The 13,383-nt window shown below is 39.8% G+C and overlaps 1 protein-coding gene across 7 annotated transcripts in view; it reads right to left on the bottom strand.

Annotated features, from left to right (window-relative positions):
* The window catches only part of RALYL (RALY RNA binding protein like), a 727,077-nt gene that overhangs the window by 376,405 nt on the left and 337,289 nt on the right, over positions 1 to 13,383 (bottom strand). For 6 of the 7 annotated variants that reach the window (XM_037802772.1, XM_037802774.1, XM_037802768.1 and 3 more), the window contains one exon: positions 13,000 to 13,278. The exons of the other annotated variant lie outside the window; for it this stretch is intronic. In XM_037802772.1, coding sequence (XP_037658700.1) covers positions 13,000 to 13,255 — 256 coding nt within the window. In that variant the 5' untranslated portion in view covers positions 13,256 to 13,278. The remainder of the gene's footprint in view (positions 1 to 12,999; positions 13,279 to 13,383) is intronic. 7 annotated transcript variants of the gene reach the window in all.

Raw genomic sequence — 13,383 nt, 5'->3', positions numbered from 1 at the left:
AAAAAACAACACGAAAAACTCCAAAATAAAAGCAGAGGATTTTTGGAGTTCTGGTGAACACAGAAAGGGGAAGGGCGGAGCTCAGGCCTTGAGGCGCATATGCAAATCCCAAAGAAAAGCTAATCTCTCTGCCCTGTGGACCTTTCCTTAATGGCCCTTTTTGTTTTGTCTATTAGCATTTCAATAACCCATTAGATCTCTGAGGAGGGCCCTTTTTTTTTTTTAATCCTTTTTTCTTTTTCTAAAACAATTACTCTAAGAAGCCCAATACAGAAAGCTCCAAAGAATTACAATTTGGGCACGTCAAGCCAGGAGCAGAACTAAGAGAGCTCTGAGACAAAAGGCAATAATCCAGTGGCTGAGAAAATTCACTGAACACCACAACTTCCCAAGAAAAGGGGGGTGTCCGCTCACAGCCACCATCCTGGTGGACAGGAAACACTCCTGCCCATCGCCAGCCCCATAGCCCAGAGCTGCCCCAGACAACCCAGTGTGACGGAAGTGCTTCAAATAACAGGCAAACACCACAAAACTGGGCGTGGACATTAGCCGTCCCTGCAACCTCAGCTGATTGTCCCAGAGTTGGGAAGGTGGAGCAGTGTGAATTCACAAAGCCCCATTCAGCCATCATTTGAGCAGACTGGGAGCCTCCCTACACAGCCCAGCAGCCCAGAACTGCCCTAGGGGGACGGCACTCACCTGTGACATAGCACAGTCATCCCTCAACAGAGGACCCGGGGTGCACAGCCTGGAAGAGGGGCCCACTTGCAAGTCTCAGGAGCCATACGCCAATACCAAGGACTTGTGGGTCAGTGGCAGAGACAAACTGTGGCAGGACTGAACTGAAGGATTAGACTAATGCAGCAGCTTTAAAACTCTAGGATCATCAGGGAGATTTGATTGTTAGGGCCACCCCCCCTCCCCGACTGCCCAGAAACACGCCCCACATACAGGGCAGGCAACACCAACTACACACGCAAGCTTGGTACACCAATTGGGCCCCACAAGACTCACTCCCCCACTCACCAAAAAGGCTAAGCAGGGGAGAACTGGCTTGTGGAGAACAGGTGGCTCGTGGACGCCACCTGCTGGTTAGTTAGAGAAAGTGTACTCCACGAAGCTGTAGATCTGATAAATTAGAGATAAGGACTTCAATAGGTACAAACCCTAAAAGAACCCTATCAAGTTCAGCAAATGCCACGAGGCCAAAAACAACAGAAAATTATAAAGCATATGAAAAAACCAGACGATATGGATAACCCAAGCCCAAGCACCCAAATCAAAATACCAGAAGAGACACAGCACCTAGAGCAGCTACTCAAAGAACTAAAGATGAACAATGAGACCATAGTACGGGATATAAAGGAAATCAAGAAGACTCTAGAAGAGCATAAAGAAGACATTGCAAGACTAAATAAAAAAATGGATGATCTTATGGAAATTAAAGAAACTGTTGACCAAATTAAAAAGATTCTGGACACTCATAGTACAAGACTAGAGGAAGTTGAACAACGAATCAGTGACCTCGAAGATGACAGAATGGAAAATGAAAGCATAAAAGAAAGAATGGGGAAAAAAATTGAAAAAATTTAAATGGACCTCAGGGATATGATAGATAATATGAAACGTCCAAATATAAGACTCATTGGTGTCCCAGAAGGGGAAGAAAAGGGTAAAGGTCTAGGAAGAGTATTCAAAGAAATTGTTGGGGAAAACTTCCCAAATCTTCTAAACAACATAAATACACAAATCATAAATGCTCAGCGAACTCCAAATAGAATAAATCCAAAAAAACCCACTCCGAGACATATACTGATCACACTGTCAAACACAGAAGAGAAGGAGCAAGTTCTGAAAGCAGCAAGAGAAAAGCAATTCACCACATACAAAGGAAACAGCATAAGACTAAGTAGTGACTACTCAGCAGCCACCATGGAGGCGAAAAGGCAGTGGCATGATATATTTAAAATTCTGAGTGAGAAAAATTTCCAGCCAAGAATACTTTATCCAGCAAAGCTCTCCTTCAAATTTGAGGGAGAGCTTAAATTTTTCACAGACAAACAAATGCTGAGAGAATTTGCTAACAAGAGACCTGCCCTACTGGAGATACTAAAGGGAGCCCTACAGACAGAGAAACAAAGACAGGACAGAGAGACTTGGAGAAAGGTTCAGTACTAAAGAGATTCTCTATGGGTACAATAAAGGATATTAATAGAGAGAGGGAAAAATATGGCAAACATAAACCAAAGGATAAGATGGCCGATTCAAGAAATGCCTTCACGGTTATAACGTTGAATGTAAATGGATTAAACTCCCCAATTAAAAGATATAGATTCGCAGAATGGATCAAAAAAAATGAACCATCAATATGTTGCATACAAGAGACTCATCTTAGACACAGGGACACAAAGAAACTGAAAGTGAAAGGATGGAAAAAAATATTTCATGCAAGCTACAGCCAAAAGAAAGCAGGTGTAGCAATATTAATCTCAGATAAAATAGACTTCAAATGCAGGGATGTTTTGAGAGACAAAGAAGGCCACTACATACTAATAAAAGGGGCAATTCAGCAAGAAGAAATAACAATCGTAAATGTCTATGCACCCAATCAAGGTGCCACAAAATACATGAGAGAAACACTGGCAAAAGTAAAGGAAGCAATTGATGTTTCCACAATAATTGTGGGAGACTTCAACACATCACTCTCTCCTATAGATAGATCAACCAGACAGAAGACCAATAAGGAAATTGAAAACCTAAACAATCTGATAAATGAATTAGATTTAACAGACATATACAGGACATTACATCCCAAATCACCAGGACACACATACTTTTCTAGTGCTCACGGAACTTTCTCCAGAATAGATCATGTGCTGGGATATAAAACAAGGCTCAATAAATTTAAAAAGATTGAAATTATTCAAAGCACATTCTCTGACCACAATGGAATACAATTAGAAGTCAATAACCATCAGAGACTTAGAAAATTCACAAATACCTGGAGGTTAAACAACACACTCCTAAACAATCAGTGGGTTAAAGAAGAAATAGCAAGAGAAATTGCTAAATATATAGAGACGAATGAAAATGAGAACACAACATACCAAAACCTATGGGATGCAGCAAAAGCAGTGCTAAGGGGGAAATTTATAGCACTAAACACATATATTAAAAAGGAAGAAAGAGCCAAAATCAAAGAACTAATGGATCAACTGAAGAAGCTAGAAAATGAACAGCAAACCAATCCTAAACCAAGTACAAGAAAAGAAATAACAAGGATTAAAGCAGAAATAAATGACATAGAGAACAAAAAAAACAATAGAGGGGATAAATATCACCAAAAGTTGGTTCTTTGAGAAGATCAACAAGATTGACAAGCCCCTAGCTAGACTGACAAAATCAAAAAGAGAGAAGACCCATATAAACAAAATAATGAATGAAAAAGGTGACATAACTGCAGATCCTGAAGAAATTAAAAGAATTATAAGAGGATATTATGAACAACTGTATGGCAACAAACTGGATAATGTAGAAGAAATGGACAACTTCCTGGAAACATATGAACAACCTAGACTGACCAGAGAAGAAATAGAAGACCTCAACCAACCCATCACAAGCAAAGAGATCCAATCAGTCATCAAAAATCTTCCCACAAATAAATGCCCAGGGCCAGATGGCTTCACAGGGGAATTCTACCAAACTTTCCAGAAAGAACTGACACCAATCTTACTCAAACTCTTTCAAAACATTGAAAAAAATGGAATACTACCTAACTCATTTTATGAAGCTAACATCAATCTAATACCAAAACCAGGCAAAGATGCTACAAAAAAGGAAAACTACCGGCCAATCTCCCTAATGAATATAGATGCAAAAATCCTCAACAAAATACTTGAAAATCGAATCCAAAGACACATTAAAAAAATCATACACCATGACCAAGTGGGGTTCATTCCAGGCATGCAAGGATGGTTCAACATAAGAAAAACAATCAATGTATTACAACACATTAAAAACTCGAAAGGGAAAAATCAATTGATCATCTCAATAGATGCTGAAAAAGCATTTGACAAAATCCAACATCCCTTTTTGATAAAAACACTTCAAAAGGTAGGAATTGAAGGAAACTTCCTCAACATGATAAAGAGCATATATGAAAAACCCACAGCCAGCATAGTACTCAATGGTGAGAGACTGAAACCCTTCCCTCTAAGATCAGGAACAAGACAAGGATGCCCGCTGTCACCACTGTTATTCAACATTGTGCTGGAAGTGCTAGCCAGGGCAATCCGGCAAGACAAAGAAATAAAAGGCATCCAAATTGGAAAAGAAGAAGTAAAACTGTCATTGTTTGCAGATGATATGCTCTTATATCTAGAAAACCCTGAGAAATCGACGATACAGCTACTAGAGCTAATAAACAAATTTAGCAAAGTAGCGGGATACAAGATTAATGCACATAAGTCAGTAATGTTTCTATATGCTAGAAATGAACAAACTGAAGAGACACTCAAGAAAAAGATACCATTTTCAATAGCAACTAAAAAAATCAAGTACCTAGGAATCAACCAAAGATGTAAAAGACCTATACAAAGAAAACTACATAACTCTACTAAAAGAAATAGAAGGGGACCTTAAAAGATGGAAAAATATTCCATGTTCATGGATAGGAAGGCTAAATGTCATTAAGATGTCAATTCTACCCAAACTCATCTACAGATTCAATGCAATCCCAATCAAAATTCCAACAACCTACTTTGCAGACTTGGAAAAACTAGTTATCAAATTTATTTGGAAAGGGAAGATGCCTCGAATTGCTAAAGACACTCTAAAAAAGAAAAACGAAGTGGGAGGGCTTACACTCCCTGACTTTGAAGCTTATTATAAAGCCACAGTTGCCAAAACAGCATGGTACTGGCACAAAGATAGACATATAGATCAATGGAATCGAATTGAGAATTCAGAGATAGACCCTCAGATCTATGGCCGACTGATCTTTGATAAGGCCCCCAAAGTCACTGAACTGAGCCATAATGGTCTTTTCAACAAATGGGGCTGGGAGAGTTGGATATCCATATCCAAAAGAATGAAAGAGGACCCCTACCTCACCCCCTACACAAAAATTAACTCAAAATGGACAAAAGATCTCAATATAAAAGAAAGTACCATAAAACTCCTAGAAGATAATGTAGGAAAACATCTTCAAGACCTTGTATTAGGCGGCCACTTCCTAGACTTTACACCCAAAGCACAAGCAACAAAAGAGAAAATAGATAAATGGGAACTCCTCAAGCTTAGAAGTTTCTGCACCTCAAAGGAATTTCTCAAAAAGGTAAAGAGGCAGCCAACTCAATGGGAAAAAATTTTTGGAAACCATGTATCTGACAAAAGACTGATATCTTGCATATACAAAGAAATCCTACAACTCAATGACAATAGTACAGACAGCCCAATTATAAAATGGGCAAAAGATATGAAAAGACAGTTCTCTGAAGAGGAAATACAAATGGCCAAGAAACACATGAAAAAATGTTCAGCTTCACTAGCTATTAGAGAGATGCAAATTAAGACCACAATGAGATACTATCTAACACCGGTTAGAATGGCTGCCATTAAACAAACAGGAAACTACAAATGCTGGAGGGGATGTGGAGAAATTGGAACTCTTATTCATTGTTGGTGGGACTGTATAATGGTTCAGCCACTCTGGAAGTCAGTCTGGCGGTTCCTTAGAAAACTAGATATAGAGCTACCATTCGATCCAGCGATTGCACTTCTCGGTATATACCCGGAAGATCGGAAAGCAATGACACGAACAGTGCTATCGCCACAATAATTTATTTAGTATCTATCATAGCAGCATTATTCACAATTGCCAAGAGATGGAAAAACCCAAATGTCCTTCAACAGATGAGTGGATAAATAAAATGTGGTATATACACACGATGGAATACTACACGGCAGTAAGAAGGAACGATCTGGTGAAACATATGACAACATGGATGAACCTTGAAGACATAATGCTGAGCGAAATAAGCCAGGCACAAAAAGAGAAATATTATATGCTACCACTAATGTGAACTTTGAAAAATGTAAAACAAATGGTTTATAATGTAGAATGTAGGGGAACTAGCAGTAGAGAGCAATTAAGGAAGGGGGAACAATAATCCAAGAAGAACAGGTAAGCTATTTAACGTTCTGGGGATGCCCAGAAATGACTATGGTGTGTTAATTTCTGATGGATATAGTAGGAACAAGTTCACAGAAATGTTGCTATATTATGTAACTTTCTTGGGGTAAAGTAGGAACATGTTGGAAGTTAAGCAGTTATCTTAGGTTAGTTGTCTTTTTCTTACTCCCTTGTTATGGTCTCTTTGAAATGTTCTTTTATTGTATGTTTGTTTTCTTTTTAACTTTTTTTTCATACAGTTGATTTAAAAAAGAAGGGAAAGTTAAAAAAAAAAAAAAAAGAAAAACAAGGAAAAAAAAAAAGATGTAGTGCCCCCTTGAGGAGCCTGTGGAGAATGCAGGGGTATTTGCATACCCCACCTCCATGGTTGCTAACATGACCACAGACATAGGTGACTGGTGGTTTGATGGGTTGAGCCCTCTACCATAAGTTTTACCCTTGGGAAGACAGTTGCTGCAAAGGAGAGGCTAGGCCTCCCTATATTTGTGCCTAAGAGTCTCCTCCTGAATGCCTCTTTGTTGCTCAGATGTGGCCCTCTCTCTCTGGCTAAGCCAACTTGAAAGGTGAAATCACTGCCCTCCCCCCTACGTGGGATCAGACACCCAGGGGAGTGAATCTCCCTGGCAACGTGGAATATGACTCCCGGGGAGGAATGTAGACCTGGCATCGTGGGACGGAGAACATCTTCTTGACCAAAAGGGGGATGTGAAAGGAAATGAAATAAGCTTCAGTGGCAGAGAGATTCCAAAACGAGCTGAGAGGTCACTCTGGTGGGCACTCTTACGCACACTTTAGACAACCCTTTTTAGGTTCTAAAGAATTGGGGTAGCTGGTGGTGGATACCTGAAACTATCAAACTACAACCCAGAACCCATGAATCTCGAAGACAGTTGTATAAAAATGTAGCTTATGAGGGGTGACAATGGGATTGGGAAAGCCATAAGGACCACACTCCACTTTGTCTAATTTATGGATGGATGTGTAGAAAAACAGGGGAAGGAAACAAACAGACAAAGGTACCCAGTGTTCTTTTTTAATTCAATTGCTCTTTTTCACTCTAATTATTATTCTTGTTATTTTTGTGTGTGTGCTAATGAAGGTGTCAGGGATTGATTTAGGTGATGAATGTACAACTATGTAATGGTACTGTAAACAATCGAAAGTACAATTTGTTTTGTATGACTGCGTGGTATGTGAATATATCTCAATAAAATGATGATTAAAAAAAAAAACTAGTGCAAAGCATGGATTAATTGATATTAATTTTCTTCCTACTCTAAAGATAAAGGAGCATGTTTGATACATTGTGCTACATGAAGTTAGGATCAATTCCATATAACAAGGGTATATTACTCAATCTTTGATCAAATGACTTCATATTAAGAGTTTACAGGGTTGTATGGAGGGTGTACATCATCAAAGGTTTATATCAGAGTCAAAAAACCTAACAGGCAAGAAACTGATTTACCTGAACCCAAGTTTTGCCCAAGTCAGCAAACAAAAGAACAGTACTTAAAGCTTGAAGTGGATACACCTCCTGGAAAATTAAGGGTCTCATTCAATGCTTAACTAAGGAATTAACTTCCTGCAGAGAACTATTGGAGACATGCTTTTGCTTTTGTCTGAATCTATAGCAAATGGTTTAAGAAAAGGTGGGTATATTCAAGCACTTGACCTGAAAACCAAAGTTATTAGTTAAATAGCTAAGCACTTGGCTTTGTATAAAAAGACATTAAGCTTCAGACAAAGTGGCAAAACACTAGATTTCAACTAAAGGAATAAAGTTATTGACTTGGAGTAGGCAGAAAGGTTGATTATGGCTGATTAAGATTCATGCTATAGAGATTAGCATGAGGACACCAAAAGAAAATCCGAGAGGGGTGTCTGGAAATGAGAAATGGCACAATTTAACTCTGTACCTCTCTAAGCAAAGTGAAATGGTGTCATAATTTTTTTTTCTCCTTGGGTGGCTGTAAGTAAGGCCTTAACATTTTATTGTGGATGTTTCTCTGTCCTCATTGCATTGTTCTCAAAGGAAAACAACCCAATGAGCAATGATAGAAAAGGTGTTCCAGTTTGCTAGTGCTGCCTTTTCACAAAACAGCAGAAATGGATCGGTTTTATAAAGGGGGTTTATTTAGTTAAAAAGTTACAGTCTTAAGGCCATAAAGTGTCCAAGGTAAATCATCAACAATCAGGTACATTCACTGGAGAATGGCCAATGGCATCTGGAAAACCTCTGTTAGCTGGGAAGGCACGTGGCTGGCGACTGCTCCAGAGTTCTGCTTTCAAAATGGCTTTCTCCCAGGACGTTCCTCTCTAGGCTGCAGCTCCTCAAAAATGTCACTTTTAGCTGCTCTTGGGGTATTTGTCCTCTCTTAGCTTCTCTGGAGCAAAAGTCTGCTTTCAAAGGCCATCTCCAAAATGTCTCTGTAAGCTGCAGCTCCTCTCTCAGTTTTCATGCATTCTTCAAAGTGTCCCTCTTGGCTGTAGCAAGCTCACTCCTTCTGTCTGAGCTTATATAGTGCTCTAGTAAACCAATCAAGGCCCATGCTGAATGGGCAGGGCCAACACCTCCATGGAAATTACCCAATCAGAGTTATCACCCACAATTGGGTGGGTTGCTTCTCCATGCAAACACTCAATCAAAGAATTACAATCTAATCAACACTAACACATCTGCCCACACAAGATTGCATCAAAGATAATGGTGTTCGGGGGCCATAATACATTCAAACTGGCACATTCCACCTCCTGGACCCCAAAATGACATGATCTTTCAATATTAAAATACATTCATCCCATCACAATATCACACAAACTTAAATCATTTCAGCAACGGTAGGTAACTACAGGATCACATCAAAGTCAGTTACAGGCGTGTCCTAAAGTAAAATTCCTCTCTGACTGTGGACCTGCAAAACTTAGAACAAGTTATATACTTTCAATATACAAAGGAGGGACAGACATATGATAAACATTCCCATTGCCATAGGAGAAACAGTAAGGAAAACAGGGTTTGAGGGACCAAAACAGTTTTTAAAGCCCGCAGGACAAACTCCATTAGATTTCCAAGTCTGAGAGTCGTTTATAGAATGACGTTTTATCCTTGGGGCTTGGGAGAGCAGCAGTCCCACATTTTCCAGAGGCTTACACTACAACCCTTTTCTCTCCAAATGCTGAGGTGAGTGCTCCAACATATCCACACATTGGGGAGTCCACCTTCTTCTCAGCCCCACCCTCCTCAAACATTGGGGTCCCACCAGGACTCTGCCTCTCCGGGGCAAAGGCTTTCCCCTCTCCGAACAGTGGGATGGCAGCCAGGCTCTCCCCAATTCCCGGGGAATATGCTCTACCTTCTTTGGGGCCTGGAGTGGCAGCACTCTTCCTGAACATCGAGGTGGAAGGCCTGTGCTCTGCCTCCGGGGCAAACACCATTTCCATGCGTGTGGGCTGCTCCACTCTCCCAGCCCGAGACCTCTTGACTCCAGACCTCAACCTCAATGGCTCTGTCTTTGAGGTAATTTTTCCTTCAATTTGTTCCTTGTCTGTCTCCTCCAGTCCAGACTGGCAGCAGCTCTGTCTATAAAGATCTCGCAAAAATTCTGTTGGCTTCGCATGAAGCACACAGGGGTCAAAGCCATCAGACAATAGGACTTTCCGCAAATCCTTTCTGGATAACTCTATCTCCAATCTTGGCTTGTACTGAAATGGCAGCTGGGTTCCGTGTCCGCTTAAATCCTCCAGTGGGGCTATAGCTTCTGGGGTTCCAGCCCCTGGAAGCCCTGAGTTTTTCAGGCCATCAAGTTCTGGTTTCTTTGAAACCAAGAGTTCATTTCTCAGCTTATTCCTTTGTTTTCACATTTTACTATAAGCCGCAAGGAGAAGCCAGGTCACACTTTCGATATTTAGCATCGAAATCTCAACTAAGTATCCCAGCTTTCATTTTCAAATTCTGCCTTCCACCCAACACCAGGACCCAATTTTGCCAAAATCTCTGCCACTTTAAAAAAAGGATTGCCTTCCTTCCAGTTGGTAATGACAAGTTCATCACTTCTGCTCAAGGCCTCAGCAGAAGTATCTTTAGAGTCCATATTTCTACCAACAGTCTCTTCAAAGCAGTTGAGGCCTTTTCTATCAAGCTCCTCACAATTCTTCCAGAATCTTCCCCTTATCCATTTAAAAAGCTGTTCCAACATGTTTGGTATTTGCAAGCTCAGCAGCATCCCACTTCTCTGGTACCAAAATCTGTTCTGGTTTGCTAGTGCTGCCTTTTTGCAAAACACCAGAAATGGATTGGCTTTTATAAAGGGGGTTTATCTGGTTACACAGTTACAGTCTTAGGGCCATAAAGTGTCCAAGGCAAATCATCAACAAAATGGGTACCTTCACTGGAGGATGGCCAATGGCATCCGAAAACCACTGTTAGCTGAGAAGGCATGTGGGCTGGCGACTGCTCCAAAGTTCTGGTTTCAAAATGGCTTTCTCCCAGGATGTTCCTCTCTAGGCCACAGCTCCTCAAAAATGTCACTCTTGGTTGCTTTTGGGGTGTTTGTCCTCTCTTAGTTTCTCTGGAGCAAAAGTCTGCTTTCAAAGGCATCTCCAAAATGTCTCTGTAAGCTGCAGCTCCTCTCTCTGCTCCTGTGCGTTCTTAGAAGTGTCCCTCTTGGCTACAGCAAGATCAGTGCTCCACACTGAATGGGCAGGGCCACACCTCCATGGAAATTATCTAATCAGAGTTATCACCTACAGTTGGATGAGTCACATCTCCTTTGAAACACTCAATCAAAGAATTACAACCTAATCAACACTAATACACGTCTGCCTACACAAGATTGCATCAAAGATAATGTCATTTTGGGGGACATAATACATTCAAACTGGCACAAAAGGGGACTCAGGATAACCAGCTACAGCTCATTAATAAGTGAACTGACCATTTAATTAACCTTATTTTAATAATCAATTAAACAAAAAATAATCATAGCTTTACAAAATATGTGCTAGTTTCATAAACAAACAAGATACAGGCAATAAGTGGAATTTTCTTTGAAATTGGCTGGGATGTGGCCCTGAAAAAAGAACTTCAACATAGAAAGAAAAATGAAAATGGTTGGAAAATCCCATGTCTAGGTAAGGAAGCAGAATGGGAGATTAAGGAAAACCAAAAGGGACAAATGTAAAACTTATTAAGTCTTTTTGAAAGCATTACCTTTCTTTAAAATATAAGAAAATGAATGAGAAGAGTGTAAATAAAAATTATATTGCTTTATGATGATGGGTATTTGTGGGTCTAGAGAAGGCATTTAAATAAAAAAAAAAAAATCTCTTTATCCCCTCAGGTCTGTTATCTCAAGGCTTCACTCTCATTTTGATGAATTATGGAACTGCCCCCTAATTTTTCTTAACTGTTTTACATAACTTGATAAGGCTCATAATATTCTTAACACTATATATTGTTTCTTTAATATGCTCCTTCAGCTTTATGTCTAAGGACTTGACAGGCAACATCATAAACCAGGTGTGCAATTTCAGATATCATGGGATTATGAAAAAAAATGGAAAGCAGAGCAATGGAGCAGAGAAGGAAAGCAAGAGGGCAGAAGACTATTTTAGTTTAGATAGGCTGATCAGGAAAATCCTCTCTGGGGAGGTAAGTTTTAAGCACAGCAAGGAATGAAACAAGGGAGCAAACAGGCAGACCTATTAGAGGGGTTATTTCAGTAGTCACTGTGACAGATAATGTCCTGTATGAGAAGGCCACTGGTACAGATTTAAAAGCTGGCTGGGTTAGGGATATACTGGAAGCAAGAAAACTTGATGAGGATGGATTATATTTGGAATGGGGGGGAAAGAGAAGAATCAAGGTTGACCTGTAAGATTTTTCTTTAAAATACTGGGTATGTGGGGGTTCTAGTTATTGTGATGGAGCAGCCTGGGATAAAGAGAATCAAGAGTTTTGTTTTGGGCATGTGAAGCTGAAATGCCTGTTGGATAGCCACAAGAAGATGTTGGATAGTCAATGTGATTATATGAATCTGGACAGGCCAGGAGATATAAATCAGCAAATCATGGATGTATCAATTACATTTTTCTTCATGTGGGAAAATATCTAAATGACTGTCTAATTTTAAAAATCTATATATTACCTACAGAATCTTTCCTCCAATGTCTTTTTATATTGCTTCAGAGTACATTCTTCTCCTTTGTTTGATAATCTTATATGATTCCTTAGCCTGGGATACAAATCTGATTGCTGCATATGACAGAACAGGCAAAAGGTACAAGGTTAACAACCAGAAAGAGTGGATTACATTTCTTCTCTACTTCTAAAATTTTACTTACTTTTGTGATTTTTCTACCTCCTCACCCCCTACCCAAAAGAGGAAATGAGGAAAATACATTAGATACATTAGCCCCTCCTAGCAAATACTACAAGTATATAATAAGCAAAAGTTATGCTTAGATTACGATCAAGTCTCCTGGAAAAAAAAAGAGACCATTTCAAGTCAAATACAGCTAAACACGATGAATATATTTTATTTGCCTGACTGTATTAGGATTGGTGGAGGTAACAAAAATATTACAAAGCAGACTTGACCTCACGTTTATAAATTTGTAGATATCATAAGACATACATAAAATAATATGAGAACAAAAATATAAATTATAGAGATACAAGCACGATACCTGGTTGAAGAAGAGACAGGTAGTGTGGTGGCATTGCCTTTTAAAGAATGAAGCCCATGCCCAGGTATGTGCAGAGACTAGCACTACCGTGAAATCCACCGCTGAGTATGACTTACCAAGTGGTTGGCCCGCGATGACCCTGGCATTTTCTCCGGCCACTGCAGCTCTCGCGTGTCGCTCACTCATGTACTGCACAAATGCATAACCTTTGTGCACTGAACATCCAACTATTTTCCCATACTTTGAAAAAATGGCTTCAATGTCAACTTTCTTGACAATGGCTGTATTTAGATTGCCGATGAAAACGCGGGAGTTGATGGACTTGGGGTCATTCTTATTGGTGACGTTGCTGGTCTGTGTTTTGCCTGTCATGGTTGGTGCACCTTGCTTTAACCCTTAAAAAGCAAACAGTCAAAAAGTAAATAATTAGATTGAACAGATAGCACAGTGACTTCAACTGCTTATCAGTAGTAGACTTAGGTAACCTCGAATCCCTAAGT

The sequence above is a fragment of the Choloepus didactylus genome, chromosome 14 (assembly GCF_015220235.1).
Source record: "Choloepus didactylus isolate mChoDid1 chromosome 14, mChoDid1.pri, whole genome shotgun sequence".
Classification (NCBI taxonomy): Eukaryota; Metazoa; Chordata; class Mammalia; order Pilosa; family Megalonychidae; genus Choloepus; species Choloepus didactylus.
The sequence above is the reverse complement of the archived record's forward strand: the minus strand, read 5'-3'. Positions and strand labels throughout refer to the sequence as shown.